Source organism: Phragmites australis, chromosome 9 (genome assembly GCF_958298935.1).
Source record: "Phragmites australis chromosome 9, lpPhrAust1.1, whole genome shotgun sequence".
In the NCBI taxonomy this organism is placed as follows: domain Eukaryota; kingdom Viridiplantae; phylum Streptophyta; class Magnoliopsida; order Poales; family Poaceae; genus Phragmites; species Phragmites australis.
This window is the reverse complement of record NC_084929.1, coordinates 25,654,286-25,665,337: the sequence shown is the minus strand read 5'-3', so window position 1 is coordinate 25,665,337 and position 11,052 is coordinate 25,654,286. Positions and strand designations below refer to the sequence as shown.

The 11,052-nt window shown below is 44.0% G+C and overlaps 1 protein-coding gene across 1 annotated transcript; it reads left to right on the top strand.

Annotated features, from left to right (window-relative positions):
* Positions 1–491: 491 nt before the first annotated feature.
* Positions 492–9,241, top strand: LOC133928894 (MLO-like protein 1). The gene is made up of 14 exons (XM_062375408.1): positions 492–858; positions 980–1,037; positions 1,498–1,733; positions 3,005–3,121; positions 3,208–3,262; positions 3,443–3,534; positions 3,760–3,834; positions 3,910–3,998; positions 4,100–4,149; positions 4,301–4,341; positions 8,122–8,331; positions 8,425–8,492; positions 8,584–8,644; positions 8,730–9,241. Exons 1-14 carry the CDS (start codon positions 736–738, stop codon positions 8,946–8,948), a joined length of 1,494 nt encoding a protein of 497 aa, XP_062231392.1. The 5' UTR covers positions 492–735; the 3' UTR covers positions 8,949–9,241.
* The last annotated feature ends 1,811 nt before the right edge of the window (positions 9,242–11,052 follow it).

The window sequence follows — 11,052 nt, the reverse complement described above, 5'->3', positions numbered from 1 at the left end:
GACACGTGTCTTTCGATCGGTTGTCTGCGGTGTTATTGGACATCAGTGCTTCTGTTTAGCTGCAGATATCTACGTAAAAGATAATATATATCAATTGCTATAAGAGTTTAACGTTTATTCTATAAAATTATTATTTTTGTTACTTCACTTATGACGTCTTTATGTATGTTAAATATTCTAGATATATATAAATCGTATCTAGTTTTGACCGTTAAAACTAGGTGTGACATATGAGTAGACTAGAAAAGGACGCATACTCCACTGCAGTAGTTGTCCAACGCGTCTGGACTCTGGATCGTTGACGTGCCACTTGAAACCTCTTTGCATGTTCATTTCGCGTAGTTGGTCACGGAGAGTCGCTGCCGAAAGGATATTTTATAAAATCATTCAAAAAAAACCCTATAAACCGTTGTCTTACGTAATTAAAAAGAAAGAGAAGAATACTTAAGATACACAAAAGAATTTCTTTGGTCGCTGCCCGCATCGGCATGTCACTGCTGCTGCTGACCCGACAGAGCCCGAGACGCGGTGCTCCCGCGGCCGTCCACAAGCGAAACAACCGCCCGCAAAACATACCCCGCCTGTTCCCAATCCTCTCCTCTCCTCTTCTAGAAGTTTTTGCTTCCACTCCACTCCTCCCCCCCGCCGCGGCGCCCGTTCGCCTCCGGGATCGGCGGTTTCCGTGGAAACGCGGGCCGCCGGTTGGAGAGGGGGAGGGAGGTTAGGGAGGGGGCGATGGCGGGCGGGGGCGAGGCGGCGGCGCTGGAGTTCACGCCGACGTGGATCGTGGCGGCGGTCTGCTCGCTCATCGTGTTCCTCTCGCTCGTCGCTGAGCGATGCCTCCATTACCTCGGCAAGGTAGGCAGACACCCCCCTGCTTCGTTCGTTGCTTGCTTGATTGCTTTGAGCCGCTCCATTCCCATGTGGTTTTGTGCTGCCTCCGACGCTGATCTGAGAGGGCCTGTGGTGTTACTGGCAGACGCTCGTGAAGAGGAATCAGAAGCCGCTCTACGAGGCGCTCCTCAAGGTCAAAGAAGGTACTTCCACATGCCCCCATTTCTTCTTCTTCTTCCCTTTGTAGAAAACTACAGATGGCCGGTATTATGGTGTGCTTACCATTAACCAACAAGCAGAGAAATCGCTGTTTTTTTGTTTCTCCATTCTTGTGTTCATAGATAGCTGCAGTTCGAGACAAATGTAGGGCAATTGCTGCAGAAAAGTCTGTACTTTCTCTTTCACAGATTTCCTTGAAGTGAGGCAATGCGGTTGGGGTAGTTGGTTTGATAGTGAAATTTCTCGACGTGATGGCTTCTCTAGTGCAAGGTGCACCTTAAATTATTTGATTCAGAGGCAAAAGGAGAACCTTTTGTATTTCTGCGATGACCCCACGGGCTTGATGCAAATTCTTCTTCTCCCTTTCCTCCCCTCTAGGACTTTTAGGGAAGATAAAATATGTTTACTTCCATAACTGTAGCTCCTTGTGTTGGTGAAATGCAGAGCTGATGCTTCTCGGGTTCATCTCCCTGCTGCTGACGGTGTTCCAGGGGATGATCCAGAGGACATGCATTCCTGCCGGCTGGACAAAACACATGCTGCCGTGCCAGAGGCTGGATGAGAAGGCTGGTGAGGTGAGCGCCACAAAGGAGCATTTTGTCGCCGCCGAGATCCTTGGCTTGATCGGGAGGCGACTGCTCAGTGAGGTCGGGGCTGGAGCTGAGCACTGTCAGAAGAAGGTGACTAGACCATGCAATTGGAAGAACGCTCATTATTCATAATAATTCTTTTGTTTTTGTGCGAGCTATGATGATTTGTGCTTTAGATGAAAGCTAGTTAGGTATGATTTGAACTCGTGAACCTTCAGGCACTTAATATTTTGTAGGACTTACATAGCGTGTGCCACAAGGTTGTTAAACCAAATGGACAGGGGCTCCCTGTATTGACGTGCCATGTTCTCCTGCCCATATTCCATATCTGTACTGACTACCAAGTGGAATCTTGGACCTTGGCTCAGGTGTAGGGAGCCCTGCACATAGTTACGTGCAGGTCCAACCATCCCCAGCCACGTGTCCTGTTAACTTATGAAATTAACTCATGATTAATTATGATAAATTGCTGTGGATAGTTAATTAAATATGGAAGGCAAACCGCCGTTCTTCCCAGATGCTCATTTTCTCCAAGCTCTTCCTATATTGTTGGTTGTTCTTCACAAAGTTTGAGAGTTTGCCGGCACAAAATAATCCAATATTAGTAAATTATTTTATTGAGATGTTGATCACTGAGTTCAGTGCAGTGAATAGGAGATTGTTCATTGGCTTGCTTTCCCATCAAATCATTTTTGCTCTGTATGTTTGATCATACTAGTGCAATAACAAAGTTACAAAACACAATACCCCTTGATAAAACAAAAGAGATCGTGTATTCCTTTGCCTCCATCCTGCAGCAAACTCATTTTTCCGTTTGATTACTCAGTCTCGCCATTGATGTCCTCATCCTGGAGCAGTGGAGCTCCAGGTGTCCTAGCTTTGGAGGCATCGTGGCATCATCTTGTTGCCGGGAACAATGGCGAACAAGCAGGGAAGGAGAGCTAGTTGGGAGAAAGCAAGAGAAAGCTAAAATTTGGGAAGAACAGTGATTAGCCTTCCATATTTAACTAACTAACCAGAGCAATTTCTGGTAATTAATCACGAGTTAATTTGTTGGGTTAATAGGACCTGCATGTAACTATGTGCAGGGTGTCCTGCACCTGAGCCAACTCCAGATGAGCACATGTTTGACTAAAAGATTCAAGTAGCTTATCACCATGTGCTTGCTTAAGCTGTTGCTCCTTGTTGGCATAGTCCTAGACTGAAAGCAGTCTTCCTACAAATGAGTTGTTTCTACTATTGTACTTGATACATTTTCTCTCTCAAGCAGTAAATAATGCTGATAAGGAGGATTTGGCAATCTTGATGTATATTTTTTATTATTAATTTGTATATGTGAACTGTACTGTTTGTTTTTACAGGGAAAAGCTCCACTGCTGTCCCTTGAAGCCATACATCTGTTGCACATTTTCATATTTGTTCTGGCTATCACACATGTTATTTTCAGCGTTACAACTATGCTTTTAGGAGGTGCAAAGGTATGCAACTTATGACATGCCTTGCAGTTAAGCCTCAGAACAGAGTTGCTTTTGCTAGCTGTTTCTTACTGTATTTTATTACTCAGATACACCAATGGAAACAGTGGGAGGATAGAATTCAGAAAGATGATGCAGGAAAAGGTATCAGAACCTAGTTTGTTGCTCTTATTTTAGTGGAATGACGCACTTGGAGTTTGAAGCAGTGTTTTATTTGTCAATAAAACCTCTTGAAAAATCTTCTTTGTTTATGACCTGTTTATTTTCCTCTAAAAAAACCATGTTTATTTGTGATAGGATGACACTTATCCTATGAAATTGCAGGGCCTAAGAAGGTGACCCATCTGCAACAATTCGAATTTATCAGGAAACGTTTTAAGGGTATTGGCAAAGATTCTGTAATATGGAGTTGGCTGGTAAGGAATGCATTTCATGTGCTTTTCTGTCAGATATCTTTTTATATGGTGCAAAACTTCTTGTATTTGTCAAGATGGCATATACAATATTTTATATGCACTTGTCCAAATTGCTTTATTATGATGCATCTTTGGTTAATATTGAAAGTAATCAGTAAATATTGATGAACTAATCTTCAGAAAAGTGGGTATTTTGGTGAACTAACTAGCCTTGTTTTCATTCAGCATTCTTTTGGTAAGCAATTTTATAGATCAGTATCTAAGTCAGACTACACCACAATGCGTCTTGGTTTTATCATGGTAAGCATCAATCAATAATAAGCTAATGATGTGTTCTTTCCTTGTCTATAAACATAAGATTATTTTGGATTGCAGACTCACTGCCCTGGAAACCCAAAATTTGATTTCCATAGATATATGGTGAGGGCTTTAGAGGCTGATTTTAAGAAAGTAGTTGGCATAAGGTAATCCAAAGATTGGTACACATGTTTATATATTCTTTTTAAATTCGAAGCAAATTTTCTTCGGAAATAGACTTAATCATACGGTTTCTACCCCCTTTCAGATGGTACTTGTGGGTCTTCGTGGTGATATTTCTTTTGCTGAATGTTAACGGTAAGGCTTGGTTTATTAAATAAAAACATTTTTATGGTTTCTATTTTTATGTACAATCTTCTTGTCAGACCAGTTTTTTCAACAGGCAGCTAAATGCTGTAGTGATATTTCAGTACTTAAGCTTCTCAACACCTCGTTTCTTAATCTGCAGGTTGGCACACATACTTTTGGATTTCCTTCCTTCCCCTTCTTGTAAGTGCATATATAACGTGTTGTTTTAAAGTGTCGATCTCTAAATTCTGAAGATCACTTTAAGGGACCAAATGACACTTCCATTGGAGATGCTATGAATCACATAATGGCATGCTATTCATTTTGGACCTTCTTAGTGTTAGGAATTTAGCGGAAGCATCATCAGGATCATCAAGCCAAGCATAAGATCAACACACAAGACACGATATTTTTTAACGAGGTTCGGCTAAGTTGCCTACATCATCGGGGCATAACTACGGGCGCTCCTTCCCAACTGTTTCGGTCTTGCCATTGGTTACAACGGTAGTGCCTTCTATTTAAAGGCCCGGAATTAGAAGTTCGACTACAACTCTAATCCTAGTCCCACCCAATTACAACTCAAGTCTATCTCTAATCTACCATGTACACATATTCGACACATATTCCAACAAACTCCACCTTGACGAATATGCACGCCAACTTGAGCCCGCCATGTGTGAACCTCCGTGTACCTAGACTTGAGCCATCTATCTCCGCTGCTCATCCTGAATAGTTCGACGAGGATGCCTCGCCGCCAGGAACGTATTCCGCAAAATTTGCAGCGCCCACCTCCATGACTTCACCTTTTAGCTTGTACTGATGACCTCCCATCTTCTCACCTATCATCACAATCTTACCATTCTACATCACATTCAAGATCTTCTTATCTGACATCGCCTAATACAACCAACCTTCTCCATGCAGAAATCCAAGCGATATTAGATTCTTCCTAAGTCTTGGCACATGCCGCACACCCTCAAGTAGCACTTCTTGTCCATCATACATCTTCAGTTTGACATTGCCAACTCCCATAACATGGTAACCCGTGTCATCTCCCAAGCGAGCAAGACTAAAATCACCTTCAGAGTATGAAGAGAGCCACTCCTTGTTTGATGTAGCATGATATGAATTTGCCGAATCTAACAGCCATGTTTCACCACAAGACTTTTCATTTGATAGCACGAGAAGATCACCATCGCTATCCGAGTCATCTTTCTTGGAAACCACAATATTTGCCACATCCTTCTTCAGTTCTGGACAATCTTTCCTTACATGTCCCCAATCCTTGCATTTATAGCACTGTGGCCCCTTCTTCTTCTTTTTCTTGTTAGTCTCTCTGCCTCGATCACCTTTGACAAAAAAAGCATCTCCAGATGAACTCTCACCAGCATGGTTCTTCCTCCTTTGTTCATGAGCAAACAACGCCACAAGAATATCATCCACTTTGACTGCCTCTTTACCATACGTCAGTGTTGTGATCAAGTGCTCATAAGACCTTGGCAAGAACACAGAAGAACAATTGCCTTGTCTTCATCATCAATTGTCACCTCCATCTTCACAAGATCAGCAACAACTTGATTAAAGATATTTACATGCTCAGCAAGATCCGACCCCTCCTGCATCTTCAGCCCATACAGTTTTTACTTCAGATACAGTTTATGAGTCAATGTCTTGGACATGAATTGATCATCCAATTTATCCCAAATCTTCTTAGGTGATGTTTCATCCATGACATGGTACATGATCTGATCGGAGAGACACAACCTTATTGTCGCCGCCGCTTGTGCTTGCATCTCTTCCCACTTGTCATCATCTACCGTGACTGGCTTCTTGTCGCTAAGAGCCTTCAGGATCCCCTGCTACGCCAGCAAGTCCTCTACTCTTGTTTGCCAAAGCCCGAAGTTGCCAGTCCCGTCAAATCTCATCACCTCGAATTTGGATGCCATCGACGCCATCTGCTTGTTGTCGCAGACCACCAAATCCCGCTCACGTGTACCTCACGTGTGCTGAACGCGCCTCCGCACGCTCGTACCTGCGCCCCGCGTGGACGAACTGCTACGCACAAGCCGAACCGCGTGTGCGCCCACCTCGTACACCGCCCGTGCACGATCCGCCGCTCTCAAGCCCCGTCGACAACCACACGCTTGCACACAACGAAGTCGACAGCCTGATTGCAATCCCTGTGAACTTCTACTTCTTTGGTTGCTCTGTTTCTGCACCTCTTCGTTCTGATATGTTGCTACTGATTCTTTTTATTTCCTCGCCGCAGTCTCCTGACATAGGAGCCGTGATCGACTCGGGAACCACGAACGAATCCAACTCCAAAACCGAACAGGACACATCCACGTATCCCACGATTCCTGTCGGTCTCCTATGCCAACACATCGCTATTTATTCCAACCGACAATGCACAGTACCAATCAAAAACACCGAGCCAATCGTCACGCGTTCACGCACTGCGTCCTCTGCCGTTTCCCGCTGGCCCCACGCAACTTCCCGCCAGATCATGCGTGCCAGGCCATGCATGCAAGCAGTCACCTGCCTAGGCCGTCTCACCGAGCAGCGTGCCCACCTGGGTCACAAGCTGCTGTTGCGCATGCAAGAATATGGTGGGACCGAAGTTGTCTCCCATGCACCCAACATGTATGCATGCATGCAAGATTCTTTATTTTCTTTCTTTGTTGACCAGCCGCACATGCATGCAAGTTTATTTTCTTCACATGCATCAAGCATATCAGCCGCACATGCATGCAAGCTTCTTTTCTTTCTTTATTGATCAGCTGCACATGCATCAAACATATCAGCAGGTCCATATGCCCCTGTCCAAGAGCCGTGTACATACACAGGTCGGACTCCGCATGGTACCGTGTGGGAGTCGGACTCATCCTGCTTTGCACCGGGCAATCCGATCGAGCCGTGCTCCAGTAGGAAACCGAGCCATCCCCTGATCTTCTCGATCTCCTTGCGCACGGACAGCCACCACGTGCGGCACGTTCACGCGTTTGGACATCCCGTGCGTGCGCTCGGCTGCCTCCGATCACGTCGCGCCTCCCGAACGCCTTCGGAACCTCCGAAGTCCATCATGACTTTCACCACCACTGTTGCTGCTCCACCTTGAGCAAACAATAGTCACTCCGATCTGGATTGAATGCCCGTCAATCAGACCGTGAGTCGAAGCCGTCGCCTTGTCCACGACGTCTTCCAACCGCACCATGGAACCTGGCCGTCACGTCTGACCGACCCATATCGAACAGCAGCCACCAGTCGCCATCAACCCGATCTCCACGTCTGGACGGATCCCTGTTGATGCAGCCCAACGGTTCAAGCCGCCACGCTTGAAGTGTCCGAATCCACCAACCAAATCGTTGATCGCCGCCATGCTCCACCTTGTGCCGTCCTTCCCTAGACCCGTGCAAGCCTTGCGCGGTGTGGAACATATCCCCGTGCCTTCCCTTGATCTTTCTTTATGGCTCTGATACCACTTGTTAGGAATTTAGCGGAAGCATCATCAGGATCATCAAGCCAAGCATAAGATCAACACACAAGACACGATATTTTTTAACGAGGTTCGGCCAAGTTGCCTACATCATCGGGGCATGACTACGGGCGCTCCTCCCCAACTGTTTCAGTCTTGCCATTGGTTACAACGGTGGTGCCTTCTATTTAAAGTTCCGGAATTAGGAGTTCAGCTACAACTCTAATCCTAATCCCACCCAATTACAACTCAAATCTATCTGTAACCTACCATGTACACATATTCAACACATATTCCAACACTTAGCATTGATTTTACAATGGGAACTAAACCTGTTACCTTTTTTCTATTGGTACCAACTTTCTTCAAGTCATGCAATTATGCAGCTACTGGAAGTCTAGAACCATAGACCAGGCCTTGAACATAGTCTGAACTAACTGTGGCATGGATGACTGCGTAAGTATTCAGGATTAGATGCTTACTGCACACTTATTTACTTCTTGCAGCTTCTGTTAGCTATTGGCACTAAGCTGGAGCACGTCATAGCTCAATTAGCCCATGATGTTGCTGAGAAGCACACAGCAATTGAGGGCGATTTGGTTGTGAAACCATCAGATGAGCACTTCTGGTTTGGGCGGCCAAGGATTGTCCTGTACTTAATTCACTTCATTCTCTTTCAGAATGCATTTGAGATTGCATTCTTCTTCTGGATACTGGTAAGCATTGTGACTCATCATTTGTGAAGTGTACTCCGATGAATTGGCTGACCACAAGTTTGCAACACTGTGTATCCTCTTTCCTTTTTCTAGACCACTTACGGATTCAACTCCTGCATCATGGGACAAGTTGGTTTTATCGTGCCGAGGCTTGTTATCGGGTACTCTACATGCCTCCAGTTTATTATCCTGCAGTAAAAAAGCAAACATGAATACATTCTTAAACTTACACAGCCATCCTTCTACTTGCAGGGCCATTATTCAACTTCTCTGCAGCTACAGCACCTTGCCTCTGTATGCAATTGTAACCCAGGTGCGTCCACATTTCCATATTGTTCGTTGATGGCTCTTATCCTCAATACAGACTAATGGATGTTTTGCTCGTTTTGTGCTCAAAGATGGGGAGCTGCTACAAGAAAGAGGTCTTCAACGAGCATGTGCAGCAGGGCGTCCTAGGTTGGGCGCAGAAGGTTAAGATGAAAAAGGGGTTGAAGGGGGGCGCCAGAGCATCCAAGGGATCGATGAACAACGCCGATTCTGCAGGAACTTCTGTTAACATTGAAATGGCGAAAGCGACAGCAAAGGAAGACAGTGAGATTGTTGGAAATTCAGAGTGATGTGTGTTCTACAGCAACGGATTGTATGCTGTGTGGGCGTGTTTTCCTGTTTTGTAAACTTGTAAATGGCGTGGTTTGTTCATGTGCCATCATTTTTGGAGATAGCGGCCATAAAATAGTGCCCTGGTATGGCTAATTATCTGGAGGTTCATATAAGGGCACGTCAATTCAATTCTCGGGTAGGCCAAGCTGGGTTCGATACGTTGTAATATGGATGAATTTTATGCGTGAATATTTGCGTAAACCAATAGGCATATTAGATTTTGGGAATCAAATTAAGGAGTTTTATTTCAGCTTGGCATATTTACTTTTTTATCCAAATAAAACTCTTGTCTAGTTCCTTGTAAGTATCCGTAAGGGATCCTCTTAGAGCATGTATAATAGGGTGTTTATGAAAAAAAAAATTTAACTACAGTAGCGCATGTGCGATAGTAAGGTGCTTACTTAAGTATTGTTGCTTATATTATTACTAACTTAGATAGTTAATTATATTTAAATACATGTATTTTGTTAGCATTAAAAATTATAACTTTTATATAGGTACTTAATACTCTTTTCTTAAACACCTAATTATAAGCACATAGTTATTCATATACTTGGTGCACGCATCAATCAGATTAAACGGGAACCGGCTCCTGTGACTTCAGGTGTAAAGTCACATGGGTGCAGTTAGCACCAAATCCACCGTCTAACTCATCCAACGGCTGCTGTCTGCCCTTTCTCCCAGTCCTCTGCTTGCTACGTGAGGCTCTTTTGCATTTTGCTACGTCAGGTTTGCGTGGACTGAAAAATGGCAGGGACAATGAAGCAAAGCTGTGTGGACTGAAAAATAGCGTATTCTACAGAACATCTCCAAAATACCACAATTCATGTACAATAATGTACTGGAGGTTTGCTGAAATTACTAAACAACACCTGCTTGCAAGCATCATCCAAAAGATTCCAGGTGCATAGTAACAACTGATTAGAGCATATGGTTTCCTAAAGTAAAAGCACTGCCCCATATAACAGCTCCCTTACTAAAATAGATCTTCAGTATAAAAGTCATCAATAATAGGTCCCTGCCAAGTTAAAACACAAGTGAGAACGCTTAGTAATATTATCATCATCGAACATGTAAACTTAGCATATTAACAAGAGTATCGTCAGTAGTTGAGTGAAGCAACTCCATATTCTTAGACGTTCTCTCTATCCCTGGAAGCATTATCCTCTCCTACCTATGCTTGTACACCATCATTCGCAATCTCTTGTGCTTGTCAAGATAAGAAAATCAAAAGATTTAGAAAAATCTTGAGTCCAATCTTAAATAAGTAATGCAGGAACTGAATATATAACACTTCAACGCAACTGTCCATTAGCAACACACCATTGATTTTTTCCCCTTCCAATCTGGATTTACTTCGCCCGGTTTTCCTTTTCTTGTATTAGTACACTTCAACGCAACTGTTCATCAGCTTCTTTGTCGCTTTGGGCTTCTTTTGTGTACCACCTTCTTTAGGTGTGTAACGCCCAGCAAGTCCGTTCGTGCCTGACATCCTCTTGTACTTTACATGGATTGATTTATGCACCATGTTAATATGATAATTATGAGTGTTTGATCGAACGTGTGGCTAATACATGACCGGTATGTAGGGATACTCAAGCCTATCCAGGATATGTATAATGGAACGAACGATGACATGATGGGACCTATGTGGCTAGATCTACAGAGTAGGTGGTGCATGAGGCATTTAGATGCAAACTTGTTTCAACAATTCAAGAACAAGAACCTCATGAATATGTTCAAGAGGATGTACGGTCAGAACCAGCAGCAGAATTTTGATACTCTTTGGAAGACACTGGATGAGCTGACAAAAAAACAAATATAGGAGTGTACACGGAGGCCTGTGAGGGGATTAGAGGATGAACCAGTACATCTTGAGTCCCTGCCAACAGACAATGAAGATAACATAACGCGGAGGACTGGGTCATCTACCAGGTTACTTAGTGAGTGGATTAAGAATGACCCGAAGGAGAAGTGAGCTCTGCTCTACGACACAAACGGGGTTAGGTACGGTATTATGACTACAAATTTAGCAGAGGTTTACAATTGGGTGATGAAAGG